A 17,695-nucleotide genomic window follows, 5' to 3' on the forward strand; every position below is an offset into this window, starting at 1 on the left:
AAGGTCATGAAGAAGGAAGAACTTTCTCTTTTCTGACTTGTTCTTGCCTCTCTAAGAACCTAAGTATGTTTGATATGGGCAGCTGTGCTTCTTCATGATGGGCACCCAGTGGTGCCAAGAGTGGTGGAGGTGCTTTGGAGGTGTAAGGTGCTTCTTTTGTCCACCTCAGCAGCTCAGTGCCATCATCTAGCCAGGATTTGGATGAGACAGAGGTGATGATCTCATGCGCGGAAAACCACCAGAAGTGACAGCAAAATGAATAGCCAACCTCTGGCTTTTGCACAAATGGAGAACATTTGTCACTAACAAAGAGTACCCCAAACTTTGGGGGGAGATAGCCCCCAGTCTGACAATGATGTAGAAGCAGTGACCCAGACAGCTTTTAGCCATCTGTGCCTGCAGAGGAGGTTGTAATCTTTCCCTTCCAATGGGTGCTGAGCTTTTGTTTGTGTTTTTGCTGATCCATGAGCAGACTAGTTTTGCACAAGGTGATGCCTTACATCATCTGGAGCCTGGAGCTGCTGGAGGAAACAGCCCCTAGTGTCTACCAAGCAGGACACCTCACTGAAAACACCAGGGCCCTGGGGATGGCGGCAGCAAGGCAGTCACAGGGAGCCTGGCACTTGTGTGCCTGCAGGTCCACCCTCTCCTCCTGCCAAAGTGCCACATCTGCAGTCAATAAGGGCCCACAAGCTGGCTCCTCCTCATTAGAGGAGAGAGGGCAGCTGGCAGGGGATCCTCCAAGGGCTCCCAGGCGCAGGAATCAGTCCCCTCCCAGTCTGGAATAGCCCAAATTTGGTGACTTTCTGGGCAGGCTGTAAAGGACAGCTGTTTGACAGGGTCTCCAGAGAAAGCTGTGGGTATGTTTCCTACATGATGAAGGATATAGGTGGCTGGCCAAGTGCCCACGGAACTGATTTTAATGCTGTTCAGGTTGAATTTACTTTTCTGTGCTGTATAGTTCATTATACATGGTGCCCTGGACATGCCTGTGTTGTTTCGAAACAAACCCAAACCATATATTTTATATCCCAACAAACAAGAAAGTAAAAAAAAAAAATACATATTGTGAAAGATCCTTTGGGTTGCTTAGAGATTCTTCTCAAACACTGGGAGGATGAAGATGAAAGCTCTGCTTGCCTTGGTCTAACAAAGACAACCTCTGTTGTTTTTATTGGCAACAAATACTTGATTATTTAGCTGTAAGCAAAACTGAGGGATTAACTTCACCTGTGCATTAGCAGTGACCCAGAAAAATATTACCAATAGTATTAAGCACCCAGATGATCTCAGTGTAAGTGATCAATGGACAGTTAAGTATGTAACATAACATAACCCAAAAGATGATCAACAAGGAAGATCACACACAAAAATTAACTGAGAAGAGGCAGAAGAGCTGCTTCCTGAACCTTATCAAGTGTAACGCCCGGTGATATCTATTTTGATATGAAGCCTCCAATCACACTTCATAGTATTACAGATTAATAAAACAACTCCTTCTGTAAGACTCTTAAAAGCCATTACTAAGTGAGCTCAAGTGTTGTATGATGCTTGAAAAGTCCTTCTACCTTATATAAGTTTAAGGATATTTATTTAAAGACTATAACTGTAAGGCACATTTCAGACAGGTACTGCTTTTTTGCCAGGTGATTATCACCACCATCACCAGAGCTGACTCTGGACATTTTGACAGAAAACGACCGCCTATCTTTTGCTGCATTATTGAAATATTTCAGATATTTGGCCAAAATACAGAAGTGACACACTCCAGAAACATTCACAGCTGTGGGAGCATTAAAACCACTACCATATTTTCATTAGACTGACCTCAGAAGAAGTTACAAGCTGTTCAGAATCAATCACCTTTCTACATGGCATTCAGTGTATTCTGGTAACAAAACAGAGCAACTGGAAATGATGTTTTTGGGCTCCTGAGAGCCGTGGCTTACCTGGCTCCACTTCATGCCATCCACTTGACTGGCTGCCACTTCCTGGAGAGCGCCCTTGGCTTGTATAAAATGGCTCCTCACCAGGACTGTCCATCTCATCCTCCACAGACTTGAGACGTTTTGTAGAGCTGAGAAAGTAAAAACACATAATAAATATCATACCTATGGAGAGGAACAAAGACACTTCTGTTGGGATGTATCTTGCTAGCCCTGCTTGAGACTAACTTGGTTATGGGAACTGTAACAGATTTAAGGACCTGAGAAAGGGAAGGTATAAGTGCTGTGTGGCCATCCTGCTCACCCAACAGGATGGCCACATTTTGTTTATGATTTGCTTTGTTGCCAATGTATAAAGCTTTAGTGAGATACAAAACTTCTCACAGAGTCCAGACTGAAACCCTAAACACATGAAGTTCAACTAGAAGATAGTTCAGCATTTAGGCTTTTACAGATCAAAGAGTAGGACTTTTTAAAAGCACGGAGAAGTCAATAAAAAGGCAAGAATCTAATTTGTATTGTGTGATTTTTTTCATGAATACGGTAACGACACCCAAGACTTAACTGTCAGATTTTTCCACAGCTTATTTGGAAAGAAAAGTTGTTTATCAGATCAAACTTGTATCTTCAATTTTTTAACTGTAGCCATTAAATTAACTCAGACTTCAGCTCCATTAGAAGATGCATAGACAAGTGAAAGATGGGAGAATCTTTCAAATCCCTTCACACGTTGACGTAATCCTACAAGTATAAGCATTTCACTATGCAACTGTGTATGCCAGCAAGCATAAAAAGCCCCCAACAGGTACCTCTGGCCTCTGCCAGTACTAAAGGATTCCCTTGTGATCTGTCACACCTCCCTTGGGAGACAAAAGAGCCCTTTCAGTGGTCTCTGGTGGCCACTGACTCAGACTTGGGTAGTTCTGCAGGGAGAGGATCTCAAAGCCAAAGACACTCAGCTTGGCTCTGTTTTCCATAATGAGTTGTACAGACAGTGTGGGGACATTACTGAGAATTTCTCTTCTAAGTACTTTTCCAAGGCTGGGCCAGTTCACTTTTTTTCACCAAATCTGTATTCTATTAAGACTTAAGGCATTCAAGAACAGGCTCCTCTGTGTAGGGGGAACATATTTCACAGACATAAAATATTCCACTGCAGTTTCTATTGGTTTCCAACTTGCAGGCTCTCCCCACCCGAAGCTCTGCACAGGTAGGAGCTGGCGGGTATGCAAGATCAGGTTATGAGGAACAGGAAGAATAAGTCTTGCAGTATGCATGGAATGCAGGTTTGGCCATTCCTTAATTTAGAGAATTGTTATGTGTCAATAGGGAAACTGTGTGCATACAATATAATTACTGCCTAATAATTCTGCTGAGTCTGTGTATTTAAAGAATATTTTTTTTTCTGACTGGGAACAGCCTAATGAGAGGAAAACAAACATATTACCAAGTTATTAGCTACCCATGCTGTTTATAATTAGCTCCTTATCAGTGGTAGCTATTTGCAGAAGAATAGAAGAGCAACAACTGAGCTCTTAAGTAACATTAATAACCTCACTTTTTTGCTTGTGGAGTCACAAGTAAATTCTACCTGAAAATGTTGGTAATGATGAGCACTGTAGGGTATGCAGTTTACACACAAAAAAGAAAGAGCACAAAGTTTTTAATTTATGTGTAATGGAAATTGTAGTCACTGAGCTTCATAATGTGCACACTAAGTGCAAAAGGTAGAATGTTCTTGCAGTCACTGCAAACTGTAGTAAGTTAATGCTAAGAGCCTCTCTTGACATATTTTTTTTTTTTTTTTAAATAAACACAGCAACCATATTCAAACTATAGAAACTTTTTACATGTGTACTTGCTTACTGTAAAGCTGGTGGCATGGCAAACAGAGATAAAAATGTAAAAGAACAAAGAACCCTGGGCTGAAGTTAGACTTTCTTGTCATGTCTTTGAAATAAATGATCTATTTTGGCTGTGGGGGAAAAAAAAAAAAATCAATCTGGTTCCTTTAATAGTATTCAGGACTACTAGAGTGACTGGGCTTGTTTATAAATCTAATCTCATGGATGGTTAAAGTGAAAGGGAAAAAATAAAAAACATCCTTGTTTGATACTTGGCTTCTAAGCCAAAATCAAAATCAGACTGGGAAGTCACCTGCATTAACAATGCAGTTTTCCAAAGACTGAGACACACATTTCTAAATGCTATAAGAAAATAAGAAAGTATTATAGGCCAAGGTCCTAAAAATTTTTGTCTCACAGATCACATTTTTTACAAAAAAGAATGCATATAAATCTATCTTCAGACTTTCCTGCTAGGACAAAGTAGCACATCTCAATATGCTCCAAATTCTCTTCTGCCATAAGTGAAACTCCAACAATTCCAGTAGAACTTCTCCTGATACACTGAGACATAAGCCAGAAGTAATACAAGTTAATGCAGCAGTTTTGCTTTGAAGCTTGAATGCATAAAAAGAACTTTAACAGCAATCCAGTTGAACATTCAGCTCTGTGGATCTGAAACAGCTCCACATCTTGAGGCCCCCAAACAGCTTGTCAAAGAATTTAATGGTTACTTTCCCAGATGAGTAATGATGCTGGCCTGGGTTTCCAAGTAACTCAGTAGTAGGCAGAGATTAAATTACCTGGTAGAGGATGTGCTAGGTAAAGACCTCCTCATTGCTCCTGGGCTCATGCTGTAGTATGAAGAACTTTCCAAATCTGAGAGGGAGAAATTAGGGCCTGTTCCTGCAGCTATCGGTGCTGGGGAAACAAAAGAGATTGCAGTCAGTAAGTCATGTGAATAAGGCATGAATTGCACTTCAAAATTACTTTCTTCTTCCTCATGAGTGTGTTTAGTTTCATGATGAGAACAGGTGGGACGTGGAAATGAGGAAATACTAATGGTAACTGGCATTGCAATCAAGAAGACATCCATTTTATCAAAAATAGAATGTTCCATGACACAGACTCCTTCTTACATTCCTCCAAAGGTATTCTTTTCCTTAAAAAAAATTAAACAGACCTTCTCTTTAAGCACTGCTTCTCTACTAATATAATTTTAACAATTAATGAAACCTGTTGCTTTTGCTTTTAGGACATCACTGCATCTATTGGCATAGTTACAAACAGGCTGCATCATCCCTGCAGTGTGCTCGGCAGAATCCATAAGCAGTAAAGGCAGGGAAATACACACCTCAGGAGTTCTGCTATATATGTAAGGTACATCCATAAGCACAGAGCTTACAAATGCTCCTTGGAGAGAGCAAAAAAGCACCTGAGAAACCCGAGTTGTTTTCTGCCTACAGACGTCCAAGTTTTCCTCTGACCTTTCCTTCAGCTCAATCACAGCTAGAGACATGACTCTCAAACTTTTATCCAGCAGCTAACTTCTACTGCTCCCCTCTCATTACCTGATCCAGCACTTAAGTCTCATTGTAAGGATTATGAATACCTTTAATTTCCCTGTCCTGGAGCCTCAGTTTTACATTAAGACATAATGAATTCCTACACACCCTGAAGTTTGCAGAGACAAGCCTATGAGCTCCACGTGCTCTATTTTTCTGGGAACAGAAAAGAACAGAGCAGTTTAATGTCAAAGTCAACAGATAAAGCATTTCATTAAGAAATGCCACTTCACAGCCAACAGTACCATATCCACTGCTGCTGCTCCAGTGGTGTTTACAGGACAATACAACTTTAGGAACTGACAATTACAGATCATGATTTTCTCTCATATTTCAGAGACATCTGGAAAAAAAAAAAAAGAACGTACTGCACAATAAAAGGCACAAGCTTGGCCTGGAGTGTATTGTCTGAGAGGTCTGATTCACAGCAACAAAGGCGACGCAGTCCCAGTGCCACACAAGGATGCTGAGCCAAGTTGAATCTTTGCTCTGAGAATCTGGCCCATTTTCAAACATGAAAAAATCTTTCACTCCGACGGGGCAGGAGTGAGGAAATGAAGATGGGATAGCTCCTATCACCCAGCAAACATGTCTGGGCTGAAATGCAGGCTTCTGGGAGTGCTGCCATTGACTGTAATGGGGCCAGTATTTCACCCCAAGTCTTAAGGAGCTCACAATGTCAGATTTGACAGAAGAATAATGTAGCCTTGCAGCTGCCTCATCATCCCCACAAGACAATTAGTTGTTGTTTGGCAAGGATCTTCTAAGAACGTCATTGAAACAGAAAGGGGACAGCCTGGATAGCCATGGACTTCTAAAAGCATGGGATGGAAAGCACACAACGCCATTAAAATTTGTGAAAATCTGGAATGATCATTAAAAGGAATTAAGTTGGGAAGTAATTTATGGCAAGAGCACTCACACCCTTTGTTATCTTCTCTTAGCCATCATATGCTTCCTGCACGCTGGATATATCAGAGGGTGTGTTAAGAGAAAGAAAGAAAAATTAAGCCTAGTAAAATTAATTCGTTTTATCAATTTGTGCTTTCTGCAAGAGTTTCCTGACAGCAGCTACAAGAAGCTGTAAAACTGATGAATTTGCATGGAAAAAGAAACCGGTGTAAGTAATTTGTGTAAAAGGTAACACGGACATGGACTGCTATAATTCAGACACCCTGCAGATAGCAGACTGCTGCAGCGTGAGCAGTTATGGGTTAGAAAAATGACCACACTGCAGTCAGTCTGACTTGAATGGAAATCAATCATAAAGGTACTCTCTGCAGCATCTACTCCACAGTTTTCAGCAACTTCCTTGCCAAACAGATCTGTGCTCTGTAAACCCTTTGCTGATCAATTCCTCTGCACCCTCTACCTACCCAAGCCTAACTTACAGGTTAAGCATACAATTTCCCAAAGAGGAACACTAAAATGCAAGCACTAAATTAAAGCACTGTTTCTTTCTGAGGCATGATGAATTTCCTAACCATTGCAAGGTTTATGAAACAGTTTTACTCCAGATACAGAAGAAAAAGTGTCATGTGGATAACCCTCTTCTTCTTTTTCTCAAGTCCCTCTGTTTACCACCCTCCCCAAATCCTGGATGTTTCTGCTCCAGCCCTTGAATGGGCTCCATACAAAAATGAAACATCTCCAGAGCAGGGGTGAGATAGGAACAACATATTGCCAACGCTGAGAAAACTCAGCACAAAGCAGAACCCTCTAAATACACAGGAAATTCCTCCTGGGAGCAAATATGGAGGATACTTTATTTGTCACAGGCCAAACCACCTTGCCACGCTGAAGAGCTTCTTTGCAACCTGAGGGCTAAAGAACAAAACCCACCCCAAATCCACAGCAGCAGATCTCAGCAGCTGAGGTTCCTGTGGTGGCAAGAACCTGAAACCTCTTGGCAGCCCTAACATGGGAGTCACCACCCTGTCACCACCAGCTCAAAATTTCTGGCCCTGTAAGTGCCGTGGCAAATGCTGCAGAGGGCTGAGCTGTTGTGAAATCCCTTCTCCTGCCTGCCTGACAGGCAACATACTCCCTGCCTGTCTTTCAACAAAGGGTATTGGTACCTTTGCTCGCAGCTACTGTATTTACTATCATAAAACACAGCAAGATGCTGACCGTAGAGCCCACCCTGAGGCTGTCAGGAAGAGGTTAATGTTTCTCATCTGCATGGCGGGAAGGTTGCTTTCTCTTCCCCGGCTGGAATTTTGTTGAGGGGAGCTGCTGCTGCTGCCTGGCATCTGCCTCCTCCAGTCACCCTTGTGCCAGGAGGCATCTGAGCCTTCTCCATATGGCTTCTCACACTGCCTTTGTGGACTGCCCACCTTGCATGGGCCCCAGAAACCTGAGGGGAAGGGAAACACTGGCACTGATCTGCAGCATTCCCTGCAAAAAAGCTGCAGCTCCCGAGTAACCAAAGAGACCAAAGTGGTACAAACTGTGGCAAAACTCTGTCTAAATTCAACTTCTTCACTGTAGCAACTGACTCACCGTCGCTATACCCCACTTCTCCCCACCCTAGGAACAGGCCTGGGAAGCTGAGGGCTGGTTACCCTCTGCAGCCTTGCAGGAACCCCAGGCCGCCGCCATTAAAACCGCGTCGTTTCCCTTCCCCTAAGAACTTCCCTGCAGCTAAGTGACCTTCTGCTAGCTCAGGAACATCTCCCAAACAGGAAAGGATGTCAGAAAATTGCAGTTGCGAGTCAAAACAATAGTCTCCACCTACGTGCCGGCATCAAGCTGTCATCTGAGCCGGGGCTCCGGCCTGGCGGGGGGTGAGGAGGAAGGACCCCTCTTCCCTCACACCCAGCGCGCTGCTGCCTCAGGCGTGCCAAGCAAACTGATGCCACACTCTGTCCCTGTTTCAGCTGCCAGCATCTCAAAAAAAAAAAAAAAAAGAAAATCCCTGTGTACTTGGGACACGATTCCCTTGCTCTAGGGGCAGGAGGAAGGAGGAGGAGGAGGAGGTGGAGGAAGGCGGGCGCCTCTGCCTGAGCAAGGGGACACGGGGCAGCATGGCCCCTGCTCCCGCCGCTGCCAGCCTGCTAGCTCAGATCCTCACCCCAAACGTCAAGAAAAACAACAGAGGAATTAACAAAAAGCCCTCTGACTTAACCCAATTGGAATATTTATTTTGAAAAATTTATTGAATTAGAGAACAGGAAACCCACTAAATAAAACCAGCCAGGCTGGCATTTGTCTTCCTTGGAATACAGCGCTCTCTTTTAGTCATGTTAATATTTAGTTTCTCTTTTTTTTTCCTTTCCATTTTTTAATGTATTTATTTGTACAGAGGGGCTGGGGATGGGACTGAGATCATTACATGTGTAGCACTGCAGAAAAGTGATAATGTGTTTAAGGTTAAATGGGAGAAACATGACATTTGACTAATAAACTTTTTCCTGTGTTGTGACTCCATAAACAAAGGGAAACACACTGTGCTGCTGCTGCGAGAGGAAAGGGGAGCTGGGTTGTTGTTTCTTTTTTCTTTTTTTTTTTTTTTTTGCAAGGCCTTTGTTTCCTACACACTGTATCGTTAGATTCAAAGAGGTTTTTTTGCCAAATACAACAGATATGAAATGTGTGATGTTCATTTTAAAATTACAAGTACAGCCTGCTATTGACCATCTAATTATGCTGAGTTCCATTTATAAACATAGCTAACCACTAAGTTTATAGAGACTTTTTGTGCTGCTTTAATAGGATATTGATCGAGAGCAAGGTTTGAGTGGACTGCCATTGAATTGTGTAATGGCATACAAAAGGCAAGGTCACGGCAACTGTTCACTCTATGCCTGCAGTCTATTTTTTATTATAATCTTTTTTTTTTTTTTTTTTTTTTTCCTTCCACTCATACCCAAGCCGAAACTGTTTTGGATAGCAGCGCTTTGCTAAGGAATATAGAGTATATTTTTAAATGTTAATTTTCATGCTGCTGACTTTAACTACCTTCACTCCTGTAATGCTTAGTATAGCAGAAAACATCCGGGATGCTGTTTAGGGAGAGATGGTTTGTTATTCCCCAGCTCTGCCTGGAGGAGAGCCTCTCCTCCTTTCCTGGACTATAGGAAGGCATCAGCATCCTCCCTGCACTTTGCAGCCACCAGCCTGGCTCAGACCCACCAGGGCACCCCATGACTTCCCCCATGAATCCAGTATGTGCTGGGGTGAGCAGGACTCTCCCTGCAGTTTGTTCTTGGATGTACCTGGCCGCTGGATGGAAAGGCGTGAGGAAGCTGCGTTTCCTCCATCTCACCCATGCTCTGTGCCTGGAGCAGTGACAATTACTTTCGTTTCTAGCACTCGACAGCTTCAAGTCCCTGCCTCTGCTTGCTGAAGCTGTTGCTAAGCAAGGCTGGCACCTGCCCCATCCAGAAACCTCTGGGTTGCAGGCTCCTGAGCTTTTCAAAAAGCCTTGGCCACAAAAGCACCTCTTACCTGTGGAATTAGTGCAGCTGTCTGAGGGATCATTAGCTGGCCCCTTGCTGTGTTTGCACAGGAGGGGTAAGCAACTGCATGTACACTTGTGTGCTGGTGGGTTAGAAGGATTAGAAGTCACCCCACTTGCTCCGTGCAGCTCCTTCCTGCACACAGCTAACGTCTTAAAACTCAAAGCGTGGCATTTGCAGTCCGGGGCGCAGTCAGAATTCCCTTGTTTATCAGCACGAAGAATGATGTCATTTTGACAAATAACACAGCACAAAACAAATATGTTTGATTTGGCTCTAGCGAATGTTCATAAATCCTAAATCTTTCTTCACATCCTGGGCAGTGCAGTTTATCTGGCTGCTTGAAGGACCTCCAAGGGAGGAGATCTTCCCAGCAGCTCTCCGCAGAAGAGCACATGGTGTGGACTCAAAGCCAAGATGGGAAGAGCGTTCCTGGTGCCTGTCCCCCTGCTCCATCCAGCCTGCCACGGCCTCCCAGCCCCTGCCAAGCCAATGGGACTGTGCCCTTGGCACCACAGCCACCCCTCCAGTGGCACCTTCTGCAGAGGGTATTCTCCAGTACCCTGCAGATAGCTACCCACAGCCAGTGGAATATTTTCCTAACAAGGATAGAGAGGGAGAAGGTTTTGCTTGGCCAAGAGCTGGCTGTCAGTTCACAAAACACGTACATCTCCAACACTTATGCTTCTGAGCTTTCTGTTGTCAGCCCAAACCTCTCTTGAGATGGAAGAGTGAAGTCTCTGTTATCTGAAAGGGTCTCCCCAGTATCTGGGGTGACAGACAACACTTAGGAAGGAGCTCACACCGTTTGCCAGCTACTAATGTAGAACAGACAGTATGGTCTGCAGCATCCACATCAGATGGGGTGGAGAGGGAACTATCTGTTTTGTGGATAAACATTTATGATCAACTTTCTCTATTTTACTAGGCTCTGCAAGACCCAGTAGCTGGGTAGCATTTTGAAAGAAAATCTGCATCTATGGGACTGAAGAAAACAAGTTTCTGTTACCAAAACAGTCCAGATTTGTTTGATAACTCGCAGAAGCTGTGATCATCAGCACTGATAGGTAAAACAGATAACAGTAACAGCTGACCTTTGGCTTGATTAATTCAGGCCCCAAATTTGCATGATGGAGAAAACTGCTGCCTATTACTTGAAACTCCTTTTCATGTGGACCTCTGGGAACTTTACTAAATAAACCTGGCACATAATTGCTACCAACAATATTTTATACGAGTCATTTCAGATAAAAGCAGTGAACCACAGGCCGGTTAAAACTGTGGGAAATCACTTATTTCTATCATCATATTATCTATAGCAAGCATGGAATGACAAATTACAATGGGCATACACGAAGATGACCTCTTTGCAAAGCAAAGACACAGCACACTCAGGAGGAGAGCAGAGACTAAACATGAGGGCTTGGTCCTCCCCTAGCCATGGTGGCTTCTGAAGGAGCAATGACTTTTTAAAAAGTAAAACCAAGAAAATGGACTGAGGACATTTTGATTACTCAAGCTCCAGACTGTTAATAGCTGCCAGTGAGTCTGGATGATGGCTGTTCAAAGGTGAGCTCCCCAAAATGAAAGTAACCCATGGACTGGTCCCAGATCAAGGCACGAGGACACACAGAAAACCCAACAAGGGTTCTTTTGAAAAGCAGACTCTTTAAGACCTTGCCTGCCAATTTAGGCAAATATGCAGCAACTGCTTTGTTGTTCTGTTATGTCAAACAATTCCTTGACTATTAGCACACGATTTCATACTGACTTAGCTGGGAATTTGTTGCTAGACTCTACACTAAACATACCCTACTGGGTAGCCACAGCATGTCAGGCTGTGGGCTTCTCAGACCTCACAAAGTAAACAAGGTTACGGCTGGTCAGTACATGTCTGGGGCATCTCCAAGGAAAATCCAGGGTGCTATCAAAAGCAGTGTAGCTAAATCAGTTGCTGGCACTCTTCCCTCTGAGTCAGTTCTGAAGTGATATCCCGATATGCTTTGGGGGCACTATTTTTGGTAGAGGTGCTGGCTTGTAGACAGGATATAAAACTGAGGTCCTGACCTCCCAGAATTAAAGAGCCCACGAAAAAGAGTGCAAACCCCTGTGTCTGGAACAGAGTAAAGCTGAAATCTTTTTATTTTCCCTACCCACGCCTCCTTCCTTACTTCTGATAAAGCTCATACCTGTCCTGTTCTCCCTGCCCACAGGTGCCCAACAGCAGCAGAGGGAACATCTTAGACACAGTTTGCAAAACAAGCGGAGTGTGAAGATTTTCAAGACACCATGGTTTAGTTTGGTTACAATAAAATATAGTGGAAGATTAATAGGTATGAAACATGCCCATGAGGTCAGTGCCAAGCCCTCAGGGAAGCTGGGAGTGGGGCTGGCTGTGAAGGTTTGAACAGGGGCATTTTCCTAGCAGCCCTGTCCTGTGCACACATGAAGCACGGCTGACAGAGTCCAGAGGCTGTTCTGCTGTGCAGGGCTCCTACAGTGAAGATAAGATTGTGGGGAAGTGGGATGCCTTGCAGAGGGGGAGGGTGAATCCTTTGGGCTTCAAAAGCTTTATGCTGTCACTCTGAAATAAAGTGACAAAACATGGAGTTCAAAGACTGGCAATAACTTGGGTTTTGTCCACCATGGCTGCAGGTACCAGCAAGCTGGTGTACACATACTGTGAGTTGGATGTCAAAGTCTCTTGTTAAGCACTTAAAGTAGGTGAACTGACTTGTAAATGTGCTGAGTACTCAGCACTTCCTCTGGACTTCTAAGTCCTCTTAACTTTGTCCTTCTCACAAAAGTCCCACTGGTTGTCAGGGAAGAAAAATGAGGAGAAATGTCTGCCCTGAACTGTTTATCTTCTCTCTCTACCCTCTGATATTCATGGTTCTCCTTCTCTCCATGCTTTTCTTGTAGCATCCTGTAGCCAATTTACTAGCTAATGTAAGTCTTTCCATAAGAGGAGATAAACCAGGGAAATCCTTACAGAACTCTGTGTTCTGACTCAAAACCACAGATTCTCTGCTAGGTTTGTGCCAGTTATATTCCAGCTCCAGAAGGGCTTAAACTGCATGCTCAGAGCCAATACATAAACAAATACTCCTGCTACCTAGGAGGGGAACCATTTTTACCACCGGCTGTGCTAAAGAGTTTGGTTGCAAACAAAGGTTTTAAAGGAGCACATTGTTGTGTGGTTCACCTGGAGCAGTGGTAATTGTTGACAAAATGATGTTACTGCACAGTCCTTCACTACCTGCAGGGATGTTCCCCTGAAGACCAATACCTACAGCCCTGGCTGACCAGTAGCCTCCATGCAAGAGATTGTCCATACACTCTCCCTGGACTATCTGGATTATGTCATAGCAAAATACAATCAATGCACCTTTGATCAATGGAACAGGGTGGTGACAGGTACTCTTAATTCACTGCTGTTAGTAGGTATTGACAAGCCAGTAATGATCAGGCTGCAGTGTGTCACTCATGATGGGGGCATTAGCATTCTTTAAAGGTCAAAAAACAAATCTTTCTAGAAGACAGAATTCCATATTGTTAATGGCAAAGGCAGGCCTGGCAAGTCAAGGTGTGTGCCTCTGCAGAACTGAGATCAGAGCTGGAGCTGGGACAGTTGTTGGCATTATTAATGAGTTCATCAATTTGCAGGTGTGCAAACACACGTGCACCTGGCATGGATGAACACAACGTGCAAAAGCAGTGTAAGAAAATTTCCAGGCTTATGTGCACAGATCTAGAAGTCTGGTTAAAATACTGTCCTTGGATCCTGCAAGGGATCCACTGGATAAGCTGATCTCTGTAGGCATTTATTTGCTTGCACATGCAGATTTGCAGAAAAAGTTTTTAATATATATTTTTTTAAATTACACTTATTTTATTTTCCCACATGAAAAGATGTGGCACATAAACACTGGTGAGAAGTGGGGAGAAGGGACTGTCAATTTTCAAGGTGCTGTTTCTGAATTTGGGAAGGAGCATGATAACAATCAAAGAAAAAAAAACAAACTGGGATTGCAGAAACCACATAAACCGTCCAGAAAATGATACTTACTTTGTGAGACTCTTACTAGCTCAGTCACACTGAAAACACCTGATGTGACAAAACTGTCCTGGAAGCCCAAATGTCCTACAAAACAAACACAGTGAGAGAACTGCGATTAGCTTTAAGCATTTAATGACAGTATTCTCAAATACTTTACTTTCATTTAGACTTAAAATGTGACATCTAATTTCCCACTTAGCAGTAATTATTGTTTATGTAGGTGGGTAACTAGTCATACAGCTATGTAGGCTGCTTTGTGGTTTCTATCTAGAGGTTAGGAAAGCTAACATGACACATCAGCAGGGAGATTTTTACATGTTAAACCATCTCAACAGGAAATCTGAAACAAAAGAGGACTATTTTAATAAACGGTTACCTTGGATGACCCCTAATGACTTCACAATTGAAATGAAAATACTGTACCTAGGAAACAGACAGGACAGCTAAGTTCCATAATCGTTTTAAACATTATTCTCTAAAGAAACATCTGATCAGGATTATCTACCCATTCATTCAAACAAAACAAGATTTAAAGATGTACTCTTCATTTCTCTAAGGTTACACTAGGGAAATCTTGAAACAGCGGCTGGTTAAAAAAAATTAAATGAGTGCCTTTGCCACAAAAAAAAAAAAAAAAAAAAAAATTCTAATATTTACAGCTAGCTTTTGAAAAGGAAAATAAATCTCTGCACAAGCAAAGCATTAACTTTGCACTCTGGACTGTCTTTAGGAAGCAGGGTGAATGCTTCCACGCTCGCCTCCCTTGTGCAAGGAATGTCTCTACACTTGGTATCAAAACGCTATTACACTTTACATAACAGTATTTCCCTTCTTCTCTGAAAAACATGCTTACCACCAAACATTCATTTAATTTTCACGGGTATGATCAATTACAAAAGGAGCAGCTTTGGGGCTGCAGCCCAGTGAAAGTGTGTGGAGTGGGGTACAGCAGTTCACGCGGGACGCTTCTGGCCTGCAATTAAAAGTCTGCAGTTTGTCGGCCAGACTGACCTCCTGCTTCTGAAATCAGGGTCAAAGGAGAAATCTCAGGATAAAGGGATTATCAAAAGAACTGTAAAGTCCTACTTGCCCACAGGATAAGTGGCATACCTTTTTAGGTTGTCCTACTTAGAGTCACTGATTCCAGTGCACGCACACATATATTATTGAATGTTTTGCAGGGGCACCATCTGCTCTGTTATTAATTGTCAGATTTGGTATGATTTCCCTGGGTTCAGTGTATTCTGCTCCATCCTGCACTCATCCCGGCAGTACCCACACACCTTCCTCTAATGACCAGAGCAACAGGACTAATGCAAACTGCACATTTGTTCTTCTGCCTTTCTTATGGAGTTGTTTTTAAGAATAAACAAACAAAAGAAAACAAAAAAACAACAAATCCCATTGCCCTTTCTACCCGCAGAATGGGAAGTAAAAGAAATACATCTCGGGAGGAGGACTACAGAGTGTCAGGGGAAGGTTTGGGAGCGATCTGGAGGGAGATCAGCCCTTCATCTCCAGCCAAGATCTCAGCAAATTCTACTCCTACACAGAAGAACGTCCCTGGTTCTGTGAGGATCCTACGGTGCCAGATGAACGCAGTCGCTAAGCAAACAGACTTGAGACAAGTTTCTGCATCAGGCATGTTTTTATACTGCAGCAATAATGATGAGTTTTCAAACTGTGTATATGTATATCTTTGGGCATCCTTGTGTATGTGTGTATACATATGTATTATGTACACAAACATATAAATATACACAAATCTGTCATGCTCCAGCTGTAGATAAATGTACTATAAAATATTGAAATTGATGCTGAAATTCAACACAAACAAATTCCTCAATCTGCAAACAAGGTTTTTATTTACATCAAGAGAATAAATTTTATCTACTTCCAATGAAAAAAATGCTCTTACAAGCTTTTATTTTTCCTTATTTTCCCCTTAGAAATAGCTCTCAGATCATTGCAAATGCTTTTGCCTGACCTGCTTTGTATTTTACCACAAAAAAGGTGGTAATGACTACATCATTTTGCTTTTTAGAAAGGGTTGCTGGTCATACACAACGTTTGTTCATTGACAGTTTCCCAAGTATTTTTAATATGAAGATCTACTTTTCATATGCTGCAGCAGACCTGCCTATTGAATTAAATGATCTGTGAATTAAAAATAATTCTCCTAGGCCTTCACTGAAACCACTCATGTGCCTAAAATTAAGCATATGCTTAAGTGCCTTGCTGGATCCCAGCCAGGTTGCTTACTACTCCGCAGAGCCCTTCGGAGGGAAGCCAGTCTATGCTATATAACTTCTCATACTGTGCTCATCATGGCAGTATCTGACCAACTTCCAGAAGTGCATTCAGCAATGCTACCAACATCTGTCACGTGCAGGGTTTGTTTTTTTTTCACACTGCACCATACTGGCTCTGCTTTGGTGTCCACTTCCCCCTGCATCGCTCAGGCAGGTTCCTATCGCGCTGAGAGTGAAGGTGGAATTTAAATAGGGAAGAAAAGTGCAAATCACAGCTATGGGTGGACACTTGGTGGATTTTTTTAAGGGAAAGTCTACAGCCCTTTGTGATCATCCACTAAACTCACAATTGTAGCACGGCTGGTGTTTCCTTAACCTAGCAAACATAGGTAAAAACAAAAAAGAAAATGCCACAGTGTGGTTTAAATATATTCCAGCTCTCAGGGTCCTGTAGGGCATGAGAAAAGTTGAATAAGTTAGCTTGGCCTGGCTAACTTCATCATTCCTAAAATCTTATTTTGCTGGATATTCCTGAGAAGTCCACTTACTTCTGTAGGAACAGATCTTATGCCTGTGCATCTAATAGTAATCATTAAACAGGATGCAATGAGAGGATTTTCACCCTTCAATACCGAAAATAAACATTTCACAAAAGAAAGGTGAATTTCACAATTCTCCAATTTGTTATTTACTTATAAACATTAGGAAATCGAGGGCTTGTCTCGGCAATCATTAATAATACCTTGATACCCATAAAGCAATGCCCTTGGCTTAGAGTTGGATCTTGAACTCAATTTTGATGCATCGTTGGTTTTTGAATTTGCAGCTCAGCAGAACTCCATGAAAGTTTAAAGCTTTGCCTGGATGGTTCAGACTGCAAAATCCAGGCCTAAGACTGTGGCTTTTCTTGAGCCAAGCTAACAGTGCAACAAGAAAAACAGGACAAAGAAGCTAGCACATAAAAGATAAATGACTGGAAAGTAGCAGAATAGAGAAAATATCTGAAGAAAATATTCTGCACCTACTAGCAGGGGTCAAAATGAAAAAATACATCAGTTTGGCTGTTGCACTGAATTCTGAATGAAAAAAAGAAAAAAGGTAAATTGGAGCAATTACATATGCAGAAGTTAGCATTAACGAGCTCCTTTACTGAAAAGATGATTAAACATCTTGAAAGCCTGCAAGATTTACTTTTCATAGGGCACTTCACTGAAACATGTGATACTGCACCTTTGCCAAACATCCCAAAGTTAGGATATTGAAGCTGCCATGTCAGATCAGGTTATCTCCCCAGCTTTGTGAGACAGTCACGTTTTGGTAGTAAAGCAGGTCTTCAAAATGAGGATGAGAGAATTTTTACTCATTAAAAAAAAACCCCACCAACCTAACGGTGCTCATTCAGTGAAATTCTGGGTATAAATTCAGACACCTGAGTAGCCAAGGCAGGCCCTGACTCAGCAAAGCAGTTTGAGCCCGTGCTTAATTTTAATCACATGCTTGACTTAAGCACATGCTTATTTGCTCTGCCAAGTAAAGATGGGCTGACAAAGTTAAGCAGGTATTTAAAT

The 17,695-nt window shown here is 42.6% G+C and overlaps 1 protein-coding gene across 17 annotated transcripts in view; it reads right to left on the minus strand.

Moving 5' to 3' along the window:
• The window catches only part of NFIA (nuclear factor I A), a 245,781-nt gene that overhangs the window by 71,868 nt on the left and 156,218 nt on the right, over positions 1–17,695 (minus strand). For all 17 annotated transcript variants that reach the window (XM_071749991.1, XM_071749994.1, XM_071749986.1 and 14 more), the window contains 3 exons: positions 13,885–13,959; positions 4,594–4,711; positions 1,950–2,077 (listed from right to left, as the gene is read on the minus strand). In XM_071749991.1, the coding sequence (XP_071606092.1) occupies positions 1,950–2,077; positions 4,594–4,711; positions 13,885–13,959 (321 nt within the window). The remainder of the gene's footprint in view (positions 1–1,949; positions 2,078–4,593; positions 4,712–13,884; positions 13,960–17,695) is intronic.

This window comes from Heliangelus exortis, chromosome 8 (assembly GCF_036169615.1).
Source record: "Heliangelus exortis chromosome 8, bHelExo1.hap1, whole genome shotgun sequence".
Classification (NCBI taxonomy): domain Eukaryota; kingdom Metazoa; phylum Chordata; class Aves; order Apodiformes; family Trochilidae; genus Heliangelus; species Heliangelus exortis.